General features: G+C 34.9%; 1 protein-coding gene across 1 annotated transcript; it reads right to left on the bottom strand.

Moving 5' to 3' along the window:
- Positions 1-5,578: 5,578 nt before the first annotated feature.
- LOC127848138 (uncharacterized) lies at positions 5,579-11,547 on the bottom strand. The gene is made up of 5 exons (XM_052380442.1): positions 10,626-11,547; positions 8,967-9,657; positions 7,479-7,538; positions 7,276-7,301; positions 5,579-7,038 (listed from the first exon to the last, which is right to left on the bottom strand). Exons 1-5 carry the CDS (start codon positions 10,992-10,994, stop codon positions 6,934-6,936), a joined length of 1,251 nt encoding a protein of 416 aa, XP_052236402.1. The 5' UTR covers positions 10,995-11,547; the 3' UTR covers positions 5,579-6,933.
- Positions 11,548-21,130: the final 9,583 nt, after the last annotated feature.

Raw genomic sequence — 21,130 nt, 5'->3', positions numbered from 1 at the left:
GCGACACTAGACACACGAGCGATACACGATATTTTTCGCGACAGTCGCGGCGACGCACGATAGTTTGCGCGACAGTCGCGGAAACGCACGATATATTTAACACGACATATCGCCTTTTGAGCTACCTTCACAAGGCGATATATCGTGTTAAATATATCGTGCGTCGCCACAACTGTCGCGCCAAATACCGTGCGTCGCCGCGACTGTCGCGAAAATTATCGTGCGTCGCCGCGACTGTCGCGAAAAATATCGTGTATCGCTTCGTGTGTCTAATGTAGCACTTGATGAAAGAAGGGCGAGATTATAGATGGCACTAACCGGATTCTGTAATTTTATAATGCAACAGACAACATACAAGGACAGTGACATGAACTAGCTTACTTGTATAATTATTTGTAGTCTCAAGTTTTCATTCCAGAAGCGAACATATGTGTAAATTTTTTTAATAGCACTACTTTTCGAATTATCAGTTTAGAAGAATAAAGATTTATTTATTGAATCTGTCGTTTTGATAGTGGATTTGAATCACTAGACACGGTATTTCATTTGCTAAGCTCAAGAAATAAATCGTTGTTCATTGACCGATAAATAACGCTACAAATAATAGCTTAAAATGTTCATTTTTTGAAGCAACAGTGTGCTCTATTGTCCCCATTTTAAGGGGACAGATAGAGTACATGACTTGTTATTACCTTTAGAGTTCTCATTCAACGTCTAAACTTGACAGCTTAAAAACAAACGAATTATGTGTTCACGTATACATAATAGCGAGAAAAAAAACTAAACAATTTACCTACAAGGATTCCAACCCTTACATTCAAAACCAAATGATAAATTCCATAATAATACGGAAGTTTTTGTAAGTACTTTGCCGACGTCAGATTTAAAATAAACAAGGGTTGCGATTGACACCTATAAACATTGCACATACTGTTAGATGCCCATAATATCACTTGAATGGTCAGTATTATTGTTTCATTGCAAATAACAGAACAATAACGAAAATGTGCAAATCTGAAACTGTTTTTTTTTTCGATTTTTCCATATTACCAAAATCACCAAGTCCTTTTAACAAAATCACTTGATATAATAGCGATACGACCGTTTAATACGTGTCAATGGCCAGTCGCTCGAAAATTACCGGTAACAACTGTGAGAGTGGTTCGCCGTCTAAGTGTATCGGACTTGTCGTTTTTGTTCTTGTTCATAAGCAAAATAGAAACTATACTAATAGTGCTAATTATTGATTTTTAATAAAAGCTATTCACGACGCTTGAACGCACTTTACAAACCTAGTTAAGAAGATTATTATGTTATGTTTACAATTTTGACTCCCGAGTTCGCAATATCGCATTGGAAAGGTTGCGGCGACTTTGAATGTTGCCAAAACGAGAACACTTCAGAACGACAAATACCTGAATTATCATATTGGTGCAAATATGTATCGCTCTGGTATGACGTTGCCTCTGCAGTATGTTGAGGACGACATATTTGTATGCGCCAGAACGACGATACGACTCTAATGAATGTCATACTGACGGTCCTTATTTTGCGTGGTGGCGCTATTAGTGTTTTTCTGTTTTAAAGTGTCCCACAATGACAACTGGTTTGAAACACACGATTATTTTATTGTATTTTATTTCCCTACGCGGTTGTATCTCTAGAAAATAATTTATTGCCGAAAGCAATTGGTTTAACCTCCATTTCTGGAACTGACTTTCTTTAAAGCGCATTTTGGGACATGCCTTTCACATGACAAACAGCTCTTTCATATTTAAAAAGGTTTGACACGAAATACATACTATTATTAAGTTTACATGTTTATTTCAATATCATAGTTTAATAGAATGATACATGTATATGGTGCAATGTAAGGGTTTTCTTAACCACGTTACTTACTGTAGAATTATAACAATGCTGTACGAAAAACCTGCCGACCAAGTTAATAAATTCACATTTTGAAAGAGGATGAGTTGTGAGATGGTATATACGAGATAATATAATGTAAATCAGCCCTTTTCAGTAACATTTAATGAATTTAGTGTATTTCATGTCGACCTTATTCTGGAAATTTTAGTTTAATCATTCTTTTAACGCTCTTTTCAGATTATGCAGGTTTCAGAGGGTGGTAATAAGTGCATCTTTCGTTGCAGTATATGTAATTAGGAATTAAAAAGTAGAGGAGGACTGAGATACAATGACCCCTTCATGGACCACATGAGTTTAAATGTAGAATATGCCAGAAAGAAACCTTCAACAGCTGATACAGAAACATGAACCAAACAAAAACACGTACAGCTGATGTTTGTAGTGTTTATTTTCCATATATTATAAAGTCTACAGAGACAAATCTGACATATAATTGCTATAAGTGCTACTTAATTACACTTGTTGTTCCGTTTATGACAGGATGCTATTTTCTTACGTTTCTTAATATTAAAATAAACCATTGTCTATGTTACTTCATTTCTGCATACGATGTCTCTGCAGGAACAATCAAGTTTTCTCAGCACTTATATAAATGATAAAAAAAATAATCAACTCGCGATTATTGTGAGTACTGCAAGATCGCCGTGGCGTGATGGATATAGTGTCCGCATAGAGATCGGGAGGTTCGAGCTCCACTGTGGGGGCGTTCTTTTGATCTCCCCCAAAGGCACCAAGTACTGGCTATTGGCACTTAAAACGGATTCAAGAGCGTTTCAAATAAGCCTGAGGCTTTCGATTCCATCGAGCTAAAATACATAGGTTTCAACTAAACTAACACAAATACGAATAAATGAAAAGAGTTCTTCAGCATTTCGTCAACTTTTGTAAGTGTCTATTTTTATTGCATAAAGCATGTTTAAAACTTAGACTCGATGCAAATTAGATGCACAGATCGATACGATAAAGCGTCGAAAATAGCTTTTCAAATATATAGACTGATTTTTAAGGTTATTTACGACAGAGAAGTTTATTTAAGTCCCGGAAGAGTTAAACCTGTAACGCGCCTTGCCAAGTATCATCCTAGTATCATCCACTTTTTGAAGACAGAGAAGTTTATGTGTAGGGACCAAACAAAACAAACAACAACAAACAAATGTATTTATTTCAGGTTAATATAAGTCCCGGAAGAGTTCAACATTAAGCTGGCGCGTTGTTAAGTCACACGGAGTCTACCAATACATGTTATTGCATAGTATTTGCACACCAAGAAATGAACGAATATCTCATGATTATACATACAGGGTGCGGGATCAACGGGATTCATAGGGGTTACGCACGGGCTGGACAGAATGAAAAAACATCGTTAAGAACTTTATTTCTGCAAATATCTGAAGTTATTTAAATATGTTTGCAAAATTCTTTAGTGCATACAAGACAGCTTTTCTTGCAGTTTGTGTCGATATCTTAAGATTAAAGGATTCATTATTGAATACGCCTGAAATAAGTGCCAAAATTTCATTACACATCGAATTTTAGGCCAAGAACACAGGCTTATTAAATAAAGAAATTCCGATTTTTTTTTCAAATAGCCATATGCCGCATAAAAAACGTCTTTTATGCACTAGTTGAAATGCTTCAGAAAAATTGTTTAAAAACGTGACGATATAGTATTAATATGTAAACTATTACATAGGGTGTGACTGTAATTAGAAAAATACGAAATTTACAAATTTGATCACACAGATTAGAGATAATGCTTGAAAAATTATACCAATTGTTCGGTTTAGTTTAGTTTAATTTTAGTTTAAACCTATTTATTTTAGCTCGATTGCATCGAAAGCCTTAAGCTTATATAAACGCTTTCGAGTCCGTTTCCTGGGCCTAGAACCAGTACTTGATGTCTTAGGGGTTTGTTCGGTTTGATTCCATTATTAAGTAACGAAGCTTTTCAATTTATATTTTTAATTCAGAACCAATGCCGACATAACTTGTTCTTGGATTGTATCCAAATTTTAAAGATAAGATACATAGATTTCGTCTGCGAACATTATATTAATCAGTTGGTAATGAACGGAACTCGGGTTGCAACGGCAAGTTGGATACGAAAAATAATACAGTAATATTTTTAAAGCAAATCCTCTATCACGAAGTAAACATCAGCAGTTAAACTTCACATCTGGGTTAACTTATTTTTACTGATAAACAAAACAACAACAGTTTTTGTCATCCAAAGTACCTCGACGATCTGGATATAAAAAATGGCCTGATAACATCATTGACAATGCCATTTAATTTCCTAAAGCTGCGAAGCTGAGTTGTTCTACATGACTTGTGAACATTCAACTATTTATCTTTTTTTAAACAAAGAGACAACATAATATTGACACTTGTTTAGTTTAAATCAGGTGATTGATATACGGCCAGCATGTCTGTTTTGTTATCTTTCTCACCCGATAATTGTTCACATACAACTATCGCTAAGTGTATAACGTGTCCAGGTGATAATAAACTATTTCAATATGAATGCGCAAGAATGCGAAACTCACGTTTAGCATATTCGATTGCATCATTATTTGAATCGCGTCGTGCGAAAGTGGGTCTTATACCATATACGGCCGGCGCAGCCATGCCCAGCCTGCACATCCACGCAGTCTAGTCAGGAGAAACTCTAACCGTTAACGAGACCAGAACGATTGTTTGACTCTATAGCGGACTGAATAGCCCGTGACCACACTGGTCGCATGTTGCGCAATACCCATTCACGCTATTTTTTCTCTTACAGTCGTACAACGCAATCACTGTTATGGTTAAACGCAAGCACACAAATACGCTTAAAACAATAGAATTACATTTGAAATGAATAATTCGAGGAAAGCATGTGCATACCGAGAAGAAGTTAGTTTCAAAATAACATGTGCGAATTCACTTGAGAATATAACGTATCTTTCATACTAAATTTGTACTTATATTATACTATCGGCATTCTTCAAGTGCAATTTTGAGCAATTCACACTTAAGCGACCAAGCGGTAATTTTATGAAAATCTTAAAAAAAGTTCTTTATTCAAACACCATTACTCTTAAGGGCACTAGGCTGAGTTATTTCCGTTTTGCTCGCTCAAGTATTTCAGAAGATATATTCATTAATTATAGCAGTTAAGTTAAGATTTCACTTTCAATTTACGCAATGAGCTTTCGTAAGCCAAACTATTCAAGCAAACCGTTTAGTTCTCCTCATCTTATGAACGTTTTTTTTTACATATAATATGTCCTTATCTGTGTTATTCATATTATGAAGTTCTTTAAATCGAGAGCCCTCTACAAAACATAATTATTGAAACTTCAAGCATAATCCACTTATATGACCGCTTCGACAACACTTACATTTTTACGGCATTTAAGCCATGATGACATATACGTATTCGCGAGTTTAATGATACCTCAACGACACTATTATACCAATTACATTCTAATGATTACGTCAAAAGCTTCTTTTGAGGACAAATTTTATATGAAAACAACTCAAAAATGATCATGATTATAGGCGTTTGTTTGTCAAATCATATTGCGGGGATATTCGGCATCTACTTGGTTGTTCCGTTACTTTGATTGACATTGTCGAGAGGTAATTTTAATATATAACAATGTCGGAGGAGAGGAACAAGCATTTAATGTAAACAAAACAGAGTGGGCGGGGCGATCTCTGATTTGGCTACTGGTAAATAGCTAAATGGTAATGCTTACAACAGTATGATCATAAAAGTTCCAAGGACTTTTACATTTTGCTACGAGTGAAAGACTGACTTCAAAATGTCATCCAAAACATAAGATTTTTTTTAAAGATTCGCAGATAATCACAACAAGTCTATATCATGTTTACAAAATGTTAACACCATTATTTACTTTTTATGATTAACATACTTTCTTGCGTCATAATACATTTGATTACAATTAAAAGAAAATAATATATTAAACAAATAAAAAAATTCTAATTACCAGTTCGGACATTGCACAGTGTGGTAAAAATATAAAGGAATTTGTGTGAAAATATACAAGGAAATGCTCATTTTTATGAATAAACATGACCGTTCATTAAATCTACAACCATACATACCTAGTACACTGTAAATGTTAATCATAACAATACAAATTTATTAATTTTGTTAATTGTTTTGCATTTACTCCAACTGTCATGACTTGTATTACTGTTAAAGATTACTTGCAGAGAAAATACCTAATTGTCTTCGCATACAGGCGGAAAAGGACGTAAGTATAAAAACATACGTGTTGACTACCATTTTTCATGTGCAACTGTACGGGGAAAAAAGACTTTATTTTACACATTATCAATTTATTAATGCACTCATTGTGCATTTACTAGTAAAGCTTTATGCAATAGGCATAGTTAATCGTCACAAGAAGCATATTGTTATGTACCAACAAAAATCAAAGGATCTAACATTTAATTTTTATACAAGCGCATTGGTCAAGTGTTGAATTGAAGAGTGTTAATTATATGTACTTAAATAATCTTAAGGAATAAAACCATATGATTTTAAGACGTTTAATATATAATAATTAAGGTAATTGCACTTGCTGCAGTAATAAAATATTGTAATTATTATCTCGGTTAGTTTGACTCCTAATGTATCATTGATACACGCTCTAGGATGAAATCCATCCTGGAGCTTCTATTTCTGGCAGGGGGTTCATTTCAGATTGAGCGCGTGTTGTTGGTGAAGAGCCTGGCTCATTTGGAGACTTCGAGTTTGATATACTCGATGTTGCTAAAACGCTTTTTGCAGATATCGTGATTTGTTGGGAGTCAGCGCTCTCTGGGGGTGGGGCCGGGGGTCTTCGTAACCCCATGGTACTGAATTTTTTTTAGTCTGTCGTTTTCGGTTGCGTTGTTGTCTGATTCGTCTATTCGATTGTCTGGCATAGATTGTGAACGCCTGTACATGGGATTGCTAAGATACCCGCCTGGTTCTCTCATTTGTTCTCCTCATCTTTTGCGACGTCGACTTTTAAAACGTTTCTTGAACAAGCTCTTGATTTCCATGTGAACGTTGTGAAACAGGCCGATTTTCTTCTTAGCGATCTCCGAGGCCTGTCGCAACGATACGAAAACACAGTTTACATGATACAACAAGAAATGCAACAATATCATTACTCTCTTAGTAAATTGATCACAGGTATTCCTTGATATTATTAAATAATTAACAACAAAATGTAACAGCTAATTATTTACTTTAAAAACAATTTTACACAAGATATCTAAACAACTATAACACAATACACCTACAACTATTCAATAAAACAATAACTATTCTGTAGTTGACATTACCTGAGGACAGATGATTGGAATTCGTTCTGAAACAAGCCAATACAGAGAAATATATGACAAAACATAAAAATAACTTATTAGCATGTGATCTTCTGAAGGCATCCACCATTGATACACTTTATATACGTCAGAGAAAATAAATGAACTACCGTATTTGTCCATTAATGCCACTCATTTACCCTTATCACAAGCACTTCTCTTACCTGGTATAGGGGGCGCTATTTCCGCGTAGTCGCTGTCGTATGATTCTTCATCCGTGGAGGCTGCAAACACAAACATCTTAGGTATACATCGCCTGCATTAAAGCCCCATAAACACGACAAATCAACGAATATTTCGCAAAATAAAGTTAACCCATAAAAAATTAGTGTTCCTTACAGCAATAGCCAAAGTTTCAGCGCTAGATATGGAATTGTAACATAGATTCAACGAGATACATTATTCTCATTTATATTTTTGTATGACAATATATTCGATGTAAATTTAGGGCGTCGAGATCCGAACATTTACAAGCGAACGCGAGTATGGCTCCGCGCAGGGTCGGAAGCACGAAATATATTGCGAAATATTAATACATTTTGGGTGTTAATGAGACTTGAATAAACCTCAATCTGAACTCAACTATTCCATGGGTATTAAACAACTTTTTACTTTTATGTTTAACACATATCGGCATACTGAAAATAAGATGTGTGGCTATTCAAATTTTAATTAATACATGTAATGTTGCGAATTTAGCTCATTATTATGTGTACCTAATGTAAATAAACTTTCTATAAAATGAGTTAAAACGTGGAAAAACATGGTGAAAACGAAGCTCACATATTTTTCAAAAGTAAATGAGATTCTAAATTTATGTAAATTTATGTAAAATGGAGCTCAACCATTATTTCTGTAATATGAGCTATTTAATCTTTTTCTTTATTTAACGGCTGTTATTTGCCTGTAGCAAAGGATAACATGATGTCATGCTTTTCACAATGCCTTTTTGGACAAAAGGCCATAACATAACAACGACATCTTTATTTTTCAAAGTAGGCCCTTGTTTTTGATAAATTAACTTCAAATTAAACAAGATGTGTTTGTGAAACACTATGTCCCCCATATATTTGACCTTTTACCTTGAAGGATGACCTTGACCTTTCACCACTGAAAATGTGCAGCTCCATAAGATGCACATTCACGCCAAATATAAATTATCTTCAATATTGCAAAAGATATGGCAAATGTTAAAGTTTGACGCAAACAAACCAACAAAACAACTACCAATAAACCAACAAACAGACTGGGAAAACACATTATGTCCACCAGTATAGACTGGTGTACATAAAAATTGAAGCGAGGTAGCCATAAAAGAAGTGTGTATGACACGCCGCCCTGGTGTGAAAAAAATATTATATATAATAACAAAAAGCCCTTCATCAGGTTTGTTTGCGGGCCATTTCGTCTCATTTAGGCTACAGCGTATAATAAATAATAAACTGCGACCTACAGACAGGTGCGATGGATTGATGGACTAATATAAAGGACGAGAGAACGAAGTCTGATACTAATCTCTAAAAATCCTCCAATCTGTTATTATATTAACAACTCTTTCTTTCGTAAAGGGACAAGCTTAAGTTGTTAATTTTGATGATGAAAGATATATTTGTTTTGTCGTTGAGAGCACCATTGTTGTCTATTTTACTTACGATTGAATGTAATGCCGTCTTTTGCCACGCGAAGTCGACATGCTTTTGGGTCGTAGAAGAAAAGATTTGGACTTTTCAGACACACAGCGTTCGGTGGATCCTGCGGTATTAAATACAACTTGTCGGAGACAAAATCCAGATGTGTGCAAGCCGTATACTTTCTCTGCATATAGTTGTTCTTAGTAAATTTGTCATCAAAATGTTGTTTCTGAACCATCAGCGTTCTAGCGCGAGACTCTGGTATGACCAACGTACTGTAAGATTTTGCTTCGTGTTGGCGTTTCCAGGCGATGACAACGTTTAGGTGCTCTGTACCCAGCAGCTCCAGCGGACCTTCCGCAACTGTGAGCGCAACATTTGCCTCGTAGTTTACGTAGTGCACAACGTCGTCTGGTTTGGGATTCTGAAACTCGAACACTGTGGGAAACACGTTGGCCATCTGCAAGTAGCGCATTGTGTAAAGAGAGTCGTCGCCGATGGCGCTGAACTGCACGCGTAATGTGTCCTTGAATGACACGTGCTTGGATTGGAACGAGCACTGGAGATATTGCGCCGTGTCAATAGAGCACGTAAACACGCGCTTAACTGTGAGTACCGTGTTGGCCGGAACCAAAGTGTTCTGACCGCCGCCGGGCGGGATCGAAATCACATCTTTGTGGACCAGAAGCTTCGTCGGCATATCTTCTATAACCTGAAATATGGGGATAATGCTATAAGTAAGTGATGGGCAGCTTAACAGATATAACAGACTATTCAATGATACGAGATTATCTATGACACATGTTGAATTCTAGCGATTTGAATAATTAAGAAAATATAAAATATCGTAAAGTACCCATTTTAAAAATAGACTTAAGTATCCTTTTAAATATTCACAAACCTCTCACCGTTAATATCATTATGGCATTCAATGATCATTTTAACTTCAATTTAGCCAAGGTATGCGACAAATACACGTCACGCTGTTTCAACATCGATTGGATAGACGCATGGTCCTCAAATAAATCTTATTGTGAAAGGTCCTAACATTGCATGTTAACAGGTTGACTTCAGCTGTTACAGCTGTGATCGAGGACAAATAATACAGTAGTTCAGATTAGGTCGCATTTGTTATAGGTGACCATAATACATATGTAGCATAACAGAAATACCACTATGATTACGTTACAATTCGTTTGTTCAAATATTATATGTTTGAATCTTGGTTTTGAAGTAATTGTGTACGGCATGGGTTAGCTATATATAAGCCTCTTAATGGCACATATTTAATATATGTAACACATTAATCGTACGCTTATTATGGGTCACGACATTTTCATTACTTAACACATCATGAAAGAAAAACATTTTATGGTTGATAATTTTATGATAATAAACGTGTTATGTTAAAAGCGCTAAACGATAGGATGAAAAACAAGCAACCAAAATATTTGAAATATAGCTGTAATTTCTAACTGTTTAGGGTTTTAATGAAGTATATTCATTATGGTATGGCTTTGAGCTGATGCGAGAAACCGCTGTTCCCGGAGGAAACCCCACATGGTCTGTATTGTGGCCAACACACATAAACGCCGACGGATGGATACCCACCCGGGTACTACAAGTTAGCGCGTGTACCAACAACACTTAAGTAAAACACCTTACACAATACATACGCACCTGAGCGATTGAAGTATACTTTGTTGATTTCCCTGGTCTGGTGACACGTTTCAATTTCAAAGGGACGTTCATAGGTATAAGGTACACCTGATCCAAGAACATTTGCCTCTCCCCCACGAAATCGTCATAGTGCGCCTTTTGCGCGTCTTTCTCGTTATGTACATCTAAAACCCGTATTCGGGCGTAAGCGATCGAGCGAACCCCTTCGACCATTATCTCTAAGCCGTCCTCAAACCAACCTGAGTCGTCATAGTCCTCGTTTTGATACGTCTCATTGATGCGGACTATAATGGGGATGTCGCTGCCTGACGCCGCCTCCAACAGAGTCTCATCCGGTGTGTGATAGTTGTCATCCAGACTGTCCGACATGTTAAGTCTATTTCAGATGTTGTTCGTAGCTTTAAAAGTGTTACCTCATTAAATCGAACCAACAGTTCTCTCAAACGTTTGTTAAATGCATTGTTTGTAATATTGAACTATCTATGTATTACCTCAGGTATATTTAGCGCACTCTTCAATGGTTTGACAATTAGATAAACACCATGTAATTTATGAACTATAATTGAATAAATTACACCATCACGTCATAGAGTATGCTTGAAGCCTATATAACAAGAATTTTTACCGACACAATTTATTTAAACTTCAGGACAAGCGAATACAATATTACTGCAACCTGATAGCAACAGTATATTTGACAAAATATAATCCTAACCTATGTTAAATGCTCACATTGAGTTATATCCAAATATCCAATGCATTGTTTAAACCCATTCTAACTTTGTAACCATAGTAGATAAGTCACATGTATTTTTCAGTCATCTGGATGATTAACACTTCCTGAATGATTTTAATACGCACTAAACAACGTATCGTATAGTATAAGCGATAACAGCCATACAACCACTCTGTTCAATGCAACGTTCAAAATGAGGACCTGTAATATGACACCAGGTGTACGTGTTTATCCAAAAGAAGGTGTTGATTTATTTCACTGATTTAGTGTTGTTTTTTTTATTTGCTTACACGAATGAAGAACAAAAAAGATAACAGAGTTGCATAGTGTCCGTAGTTGCTATAAGTCCAACAGTCTTACGATGGCAGTGTAGCAGTTATTGAAATACAAAAGAAAAGTACAAGAAACACATGAACGAAGAAACCGACAAACAGGAAGTTTATTCAGACTTATAACGAGTACAACGGCTTCATACTCAGATAAACATTGTTTTGTGTGACGTAGTGAAGTCACTCTGGACCCAACCGGCTTTTTATTGCATAAACCAGCCTCCGGTATAACGTCGGCGCCATTTTTTTCGGACTTCTTTCGAGCAAAATGGCCGCGCCCATGGACAGTTGTCACTTGAAGGAAAACAAAGTGCAAATCATGTCCAATACTTAGTATAGCGATACATAAAGTATGCAGTGTAGTTAAGGTATAGATTGCCTCGATTTAGACCAAAATTATGAACTCTCGGTCCCGGGCATTGGAGAGGAACAAGGAAAATTCGGATATCTAAGTTATGTAGTATAAATTTGTTTTAAACTTCTCCCCATGGTTCGAGTTGTCGTCAGCAGTATTTCTATGAAACTAACAATACATATTTTTGTTTCATAGCTATAGTGCTTTAGACATAAAACACAATCATCCTCGAAGTCAGGTTCCTTGAAGCAAGTTTGAAATAAGCATTCATCCATTATCGTTAATACTTTTTTTGTAAACACAGATGCACATTAACTTTCCATGGTCAGTTTCCAAGACTTGCCATGCCAAACATCTAAATATATATTAAATATCTGGCTTATTTCGCATTTTCGACACATGTTCTTATTAACTTTTATTTTAATTTATATTGAAATATATATATAGTAAGATTTTTACACATTTTATATGAATTCATAAATATTTGACAAAATCGTATATACCAGCTTTAAGCAAAATCTAAAATTTTACTATTCATGTAATGGCAAGGAAGTTAAATCACTCGGTTTATTTCTAGATGCAGATTTGTCAGGTACCTCAATTGTAGATAGTATTTTAAGTAAAGTTAATTCAAGAATTAAATTTTTAGAGAGTCAACCCAGTTTTTTTTAAATAAATCTCTTAGGAAGACTCTTTGTAATTCCTTAATACAATGCCATCTAGACTACGCATCATCTTCCTGGTTCTGTGGTCTTACACAAAAGTTGAAAAAGAAACTACAGCTAGCTCAAAACAAAGTTGTACGTTTTATTCATAAATGCCATTGTAGAACATCACTTTGTAATGCAGATTTTAATGATCTTAAATTTGTGAATATTAAATATAGATGTAAACAATTGCGACTAAATCATGTATATAAGATTTTTAACAATATAGCTCCCAGTTATATGCACAACAATTTTCTAAATGTAGTGATGTCCACTCGTACGTGACTAGATCGAATGATAAGGGTGATTATCACGTACATCCAGTTGATACTTTTACTTCCAAATCTTTTTACCATAATGCAATTAAAGAGTGCAATAACTTGCCACAAAATATACGATGTACACATTTAAGAAGACGTTCAAATAACTTGTAAAGAATCATTTGAAGAAATGGAAATAGTTGAGAAACTAGAGTATCTGTATTATAAGCTTTTTATCATTTTTTAGATCTGTTAACTATATTGTAATATACTTTTGCGTCACTTAGATCTACATGTGATGGCTTGAGACTTTTGGAAATACGTTTTGTAAGATTTATTGTCAAAACTTTACGGGTAATCTAGTGCACTTATATTTCTATACTTAAATATAATGTAATATTGACCAATAAGTGGGATAAATTGTGATAAAGTATGAACCATATATATATATATATATATGTGCGTGTGTGTGTGTGTGTGTGTGTGTGTGTGTGTGTATTAAGATCCTTGATATATCTGAATTGTTAATAATTGTGACTGTTGATGGTATTGATATATCATGTCCACAAATAAAAATATTATTATAAAATTATTATTAGTTTTATTATATAAAAATAGCGTACATGTACGTTCAGCTACAATGACATACCATGTTCATATAAATGAGTACTCCTCAAAGCAAATTTTGTTAAAGAATGTAGCAGCACAAATGAAAATAAAAAACACACTTGATTAAATGCATTCTTACTAGTAAGTTTAACTGGCATGTGATATTTGCACTGGTCCGAGAATTTAAATGTGAACACGTCGTCAATAATATTAGTAAACTTAGAAAACAACAGTTGCTGTTTTATCTTTTAGTTTTTCCTTTAAATCTTTGAGTTAATAAATGCTGTACCGAGTGGCTAAATTAGTCTTAAAGGTATTTTGAAATTAACTAAGTAAGATTATTAATGCAACCTTTTGTGAACTATGTTTAACATTTTAAAGAAAGCAGCCCATGCAATGTAAAAGCAATACTAGAGCACAGCTTGTTTTTAGTATTAATATGTAATATTCACTAAAGTCTAAGAATAAATTTACAAAGGGTATTTAATTTACTATTAATTTTGTTATGACATTTGGGTTTCTAATAACAAATTGATCAGCCTCTGTCAACTTTTGTTTATTGGAAAATCCAGACAGAATGTAAGAATCCCAGAATTAAACTCAAAGCATGTAATCAACAGTTCCATTGACCCTGAATAGACATAGTACATTGGTATTGTTAAACTAGGTTGTGAGAGTATAACATCAAAAAAAGAAGAATAATAAATAAACGAATAAATATTTGTAAAAACAACAACAACTGCATTTACACAGTTATTTCTTTGTTCTTTACAAAATTATTATCATCCTCCTGTAAATATTAGTTTAAATTGATTGCAATTTTCAGTAACTGTTACTTAAGTGATATACATTTTGAATTAAAAAGGTGAATTACATGCAGGTGTTTCAATGTATCAATATTTTCTTACTATTGGCATAAGTGATCTGATCATCACAGTGAGACTCATAGTATAAAACTTTAGTTATAAAAGTCTTTCAATCTAGGTAAGTCACCCGGTAACACAATGATGTTTGACAGTAATTATTTTCCTAAAGTTATACACACTTTTTCTTTAAATATATCATTTGTTTGGTTGGTAAAGCAGATTCTTGATTTTCCAGCACTGAGAATGATTTTTTGAAATAGGTCTCACAAAACTAATACAATTACAATGTGTTGAAGCTAAATCTGTCTACATGTAAGAAAAGAACAACATATATAAGTAATATTTGTATTACTTTAAATAACAATAAGAAGGAATAAGAGTATGCTCAATAGAAAAGTTCATATAGTAAACTAAAATTTAAAATATAACAAACATAATTAATTTGAATTATAATGCTAATCAAGCGTTAACACAATGTATGCACTCCCGCTGAACTACGTAACAATGAGAGGTGCGTCTGTACGACAACGCGATACGGCGTCTTAACTTCAACGGTTACAGCGTCTTGACAGTTATAGACATACACACGCGTTTACACGGGTAAATTTTTTGTTTTAACTTACACGTACAACGAGATATGGTTTTTATTTCCATTTATTAATGTTTCTTTACTCGCTACCTAAGCTATCGAGACATTTTCAAGCGTGAAATCATGATAAAAGAAAGAAGTTCAAATTCAACACATAGAAAATCCAATAAATTCGTTGTTTCTGGCTTGCAGTTTCTGTCATGATAATTGTTTTCAATGATTTGTATCAAGTTCACTCTTTTACGAACATGTGATGCCCATGTTTATTCTATTATTGGTGATTTCTATCCGATTTTGCAAAAAAGTACAGTTACGGTATTTTCTCTTACGACTAAGACATGTTACGGTGTCTTCTTTACAGCGTTACAGCGCCAGCAGGAAGTCAAATTTACAACCATGGAGCATTTTGGACGTGAGTACGGTGGTCGTCATTGATTGCAACAACAACAGTTACTAATTACCTCAATTACTGTAAAGAATTTAACAGGAATGTAGAAAATATTTCACTCATCGAAAGTGGGGAAGTCAATAACATATTAAAGTCATTTAAAAGCAAGACTTCAGTTGGGTAATATTTATTTGTATTTCTTTATGGCGTTTTTTTAATTAATCAGTTATACAATTTTTAAAGTTTCAGTACATTTATTTTAGATATTTAAAAAAAATATAATAGTAAAAATATTTAATTAAAGACTGAATTAATCTTAGAATCGCAAATTTATTAATTTTTTTTTTTAATAAATCAGTTTTGCAATATTTTACAAGACTTTAAACATTGGTTAATAGCATTAATCTAAATTGAGGATCTTCTATTAATTCAGTCTTTAAATCAATATTTAGTATTACAATTTTTTTTAATAAATGCACCAAATCTTTAAAATTTTTAGAACTGATTTATTTAAATTGTAAATTTACTTTCAATAAAGTTAAATTTTAAATTCAATCTACATTTTTTGGTATGGTACCTAAAATTATTCTTTTCAAAAAGTTCAGTGGTAGCTCATTCATGCCCCTAAATTCTTTACTGTAGGCATTGCATTAATAAATCATTAAAAAAATAATCACCAATTTGCAAATATATGCCCCTGATGTAAGACAATAATAGGTGGCATTAACACCTCATTGTAGGTATACCTCTATAAAGATCCATTTTACCGAAACCTCCACAACATTTACTATATAAATACAATTTACCGAACTTGTTATTTACCGAAACCTTTAGTACCTGTCGATACTATACCGTCCGTAACCTTAAACATGTTGTAGTAAATGCACTGTAACACTCTCTGTAAGACGCCGTAACATTTTTATTCATCAAAATTTATCTCGATACACTTACATGCAGTTAATAATAATAATAATAATAATAATAATAATAATCATCATCATTGAATCGATGTTATATCGTGAATATTACATCACTGAACATAAAATCTTGTTTTACTTTCAGTTTCGCCTATTTGTAAATACAGCATAGTAATTTTTCATTTATAAGAATAATTCTAACTTTTGTTGCTTTCAAAGACAGTTCTATGATCGTTCAATGTATTCATTCAAATAAAATTTATTACCCTAGTTTTACAATTATTTTGGATAAAGTATTGAGCTACTTCAGTCTTCGTCGTGAATAGCATTATAACGTAGGCGGATAACGCGTTGGTATCAAAACCAAGATGGTGGGCATTAGGTACGAGTCCACTCTTTACGGTGACTCCGGAGATTGACAAAGTGTTTCGATTGGTAATAACGTATATTTACATGGCATAACATAACATAAAATGGTAAGTTAAGAATACAAATATGAATAAACAAAATCAATTGCAACAATACCTAAATTCTATCGAAGCGGTTATGAAAAGTAGTAGGGACATTTTCGTGTCATAAATAAGCTTTATGAGAGCTCGACTTTCAGGGTATCAGCCTTAAGTCCCGGTCACACCGAGGTAACGGACGAGAAACGGACATAAAATCGTTTAATCCGTTCGTGTCCGTTCTTCTCCGTTTAATGTCCGTTTCATATCCGGTGAATCCGCTCATTGTTCGGCGATGTTCGGTTACATCCGTTCCGTCCGTTGGGAAGTTTTGTGCATGTTCAAAATTTTCCACCGGATAAAACGGACAGAGATTTCCGTTTGATGTGCGGTCATCATACGTTGGTATACGGTTTGTTCGGAACTCGTGTGTTACACCTCCTGAACGTATCCGGTTTATGTCCGTTAATGTCCGGTGGTCCTGGTCCTAACGCATATTTAACAGATAATAACGGACAGCTAACGTATACAAAAGTGTGGCGGAACAAAACTGTTGACATACATTTATCCGTAATTAACATGTGGGTCGAAGTATCATTTCATTTTGGTACGCCTTGTGAGAAGGACATGTGCAATGAAGTGTTGATTAGGGTGTCAAGCCACCCTCGTGCAGGCCTAGATTGGCCTTTTGAATGCTAATCTAGCCATGCATCGTCTTGCTCAAAAGAGAGCAAGGAGACGGAGGAAGCGCAGATGGTGGATCAGGGCTTGGCTGGGTCCCGAGCGGAGGCGTCAATTCGGTCTGTATGACCAACTTAAAGTCGAACTACGACGAGATGACCAACGCGCATTCATCAACATCATGAGAATGCCACCCGAGATGTTCGATGAGATTCTCGCACGAGTGGGCCCAAGGAAAACGAAACAGTGCAACAACTACAGACTTCCAATTTAACCGAGGATGAAGCAAACAATTGCGCTGCGGCATCTTGTGTCTGGTTCAAAGTACCGTGATATGCGATTCGGATGGAGGGTACCCCACAACACTATTTCTCTTCTCGTGCCAGAATTAAGTACCGCTTGATTTACTATAGTGCTAAAATTAATTTTAAAAGGCTTCTGTTAATCATTTTAATATACTTATATATTTATATGTCTACTTCTATCATCATTTTATATGCATATCATTGTGTTTAGTTATTGGTATAGGATAAAAGGCAAATAGATGAGTGCGCGTACTACAACTTTAACCTCCTAAATTGTATAATACCATTAGTACTGTCTTGTGCGCATATCTTGAAATGCGCACAGTTATATGCACCGTTTATCAAGTAGTATATTTTTACCTAATCGTCAACTCGCTAAATGTCATGGATTATCTACTGTGTCATACACTTATAATTCACGCTAGCTTATCATACACATCATCTTTTACACGTCAGGTTTGTAGAGCAGTTATAGATGAGTGTGCTGACGAGGTGATGCCGTTGCCAACAACAGCTGCCGATTGGACGCGAATAGCTGACGGCTTCAGAGACAGCCGGAATTTCCCGCATACGCTTGTTGCTATTGATGGCAAACATATTGCCTGCAAATGTCCACCAAGATCCTGGTCTACGTATTTTAACTACAAGAAGTACTTCTCCATTGCCCTGCTAGCTCTGGTGGATTCTGACTACAATTTCGCTGACATTGGATGCCGTGGTGCTGCATCCGATGCACAGTTGTGGAACGAGTCAGACCTGAAAGCAGCAGCTGATAACGGAGACCTTGACCTGCCAGAACCTGAAGCTTTGCCACATGATACTGAGGACGTACCCTACTTTTTCATCGGAAAGAAAATATAAAAGTGTTTGACCGGCCAAGATTTATTTATTTATTTTAATTTTGGCGTAAGTATACATAAAAATTCATGATAAAAAAACAAACGAGCATATGCATTAAAAACAAAGCAAATATCATTTTGATACTTTGAAATATAAATAAAGCATGACATAAAATGACCGTTTTTTGTACGTTGGTGTTCGGTACGTTTCCGTTTCTCTCACGCTGGGAGAACGTTTTGTCCAGTACTAATGCGCTACACTGCCGTTTTATCCGGTATAAGTCCGTTACTCGCACGGTAATATCCGTAAGCCGACCGTTTATTATCCGGTACATATTCGTTAAACGTACGTTTTTTCCGTTACATCACCGGTACTTGTGCGGTCATTGTGTGTTTCCTACGCTTCCTACGATTGCGAGCGTCTTGAGCGGCATAGTAGGTAAATTTTTATCACCGGATAACCAAAATCTGCATATTTTGTCCGTTTTCTCTCCGTTACATATTCGTTAGTCGGTCTGACCGGGCCTTTAACCACATTATACAATAAAATAAGTAGTTTACAGTATTGAAAGCAGAACATGAATGCGTTGAAGGTGAAAACTACTATCAATACACATGTTATCACTACCAAGTTGTGTAGCAGTGTCCCATACTGTTAACCTCAATAGAAAATCTGGGTCTACGTATGAACATCAAATACATGGTACAAGTTGGCGACTACAAAACATTAAAAAACATTGTGCGATACTTTGATTGGAGTGATTGTGCCATTCTGTGACACTGCATAACAATGTTATAAAGTGAATCGTAAATATAAACTTAATTCCTTTTTAAAACATGAATCTACTCTAGCTATAACCAGTATACTTATACACATTTTAATTTCCTTACAGATAAAACTGCCGCACCTTAGACGACTTCACTATTTATCGTCAAGAAGTCTTACGAATTGTCATTCGTTCAAAGTTAATAAACGCGGAAATGCCTGTGGACTGGATTTTAAAAAAGCCCATTATTAAAGAAATCGCAGATTAAATGGATCATCCACTTCGAAATATGTCTTTTTTCTGTTCGTGAACCCATGCAATAGAAAGTAGCGAACAAATGAGGAATTCATCAAGGGTCTGATCCTCAAATTGTAGAAAACACTTTTAATAAATTCCCGTTCTTCCTTAGTTCTTCAAATGATCTTCAATCATTTTTGGTCTACTAAGATGTTAACCATTCAGTAAAGGGGGTTTATACCCACAGGGATGCTACCTTTAATCGATAATTTTTTTTTAAAGGTCTTGACGGATTGCAAGAGGTAAGAGTCGTTTTATTGTGTGACATTTCCAAGGCATTTCATAGAGGAAAGCACGAATGACTAATTAATAAGCTTGAACTATGTGGTTTCTCGGGTCATTTACATTCGTGGTTAAAACACTTTTTCGGAGCATTACAATACACGTAAGGAAATCCGTCGCCGTAAACGTGCATACAAGAAAGTCATGGCTTCTTTAATAATACAGTCAATGACACATTTATCACCAGTAACTGAAGTTCGTTGAACGTGTGGTCAAATGAGCGAAGAAAGTGTTCAGTTTGATTAACATGTCAAAATAATATATGAAAATTATCGCTTATTTACTGTTTCATGGAAACTTCTTTATAACATCTAAATACAAACCACCTGAGATTACGAGTTGTTGCCAATCAACGAGGTGTCGCCCTTAATGTATTATGTTATAAAGTGAATCGTTCATTTATAACGCAAACTAACTTAATTCCTTTTTAAATCACGAATCTACTCTAGCTATAACCAGTATACTTATACATATATTTTAGTTTCCTTACAGATTAAACTGCCGCACCTTAGACGACTTCACCATTTATAGTCAAGAAGTCTCACGAATTGCTATTCGTTCATAAAGTTAATAAACGCGGAAATGCCGGTGGACCGGATCAAATAAAAGGCCGATTATTAAAAGAAATCGCAGATTAAATGGACCATCCACTTCGAAATCTGTTTTTTTCTGTGTGTGATCCCATGCCATAGAAAGTAGCAAACAAATGAGCAACTCATCAAGGGTCTGATCCTCAGTATGTAGAAATAACTATTAATAAATTCCCGTTCTTCCTTAGTTTTGAAAGCAATTGTCTTTAAAAATAAATACATCTTCAATCATTTGTGGGCTTCTAAGTATTAACCAATCATTAAGTGGTTTTATACCCACAGGTATGCTACTTTCAATCGATATTTTTTTTTATAAAGGTCTTGACGGAGTGCAAGTGGTAAGAGCCGTTTTATGTTGTGACAATTCAAAGGCATTTAATAGATGAAAGCATGAATGACTAATTCATAAGCTTAAACTATGTGATGTCTCGGGTAATTTACATTCGTGGTAAAATCACTATTTTAGGACATACGTGAATTTGTCGTTATCAAGGTCAAGGCCAAAGGGGTCAAAATTTGTGTGCGTATAGAAAGACCTTGTC

Source organism: Dreissena polymorpha, chromosome 10, assembly GCF_020536995.1.
Source record: "Dreissena polymorpha isolate Duluth1 chromosome 10, UMN_Dpol_1.0, whole genome shotgun sequence".
NCBI classification, from domain to species: domain Eukaryota; kingdom Metazoa; phylum Mollusca; class Bivalvia; order Myida; family Dreissenidae; genus Dreissena; species Dreissena polymorpha.
This window is presented reverse-complemented; position numbering and strand designations above follow the sequence as displayed.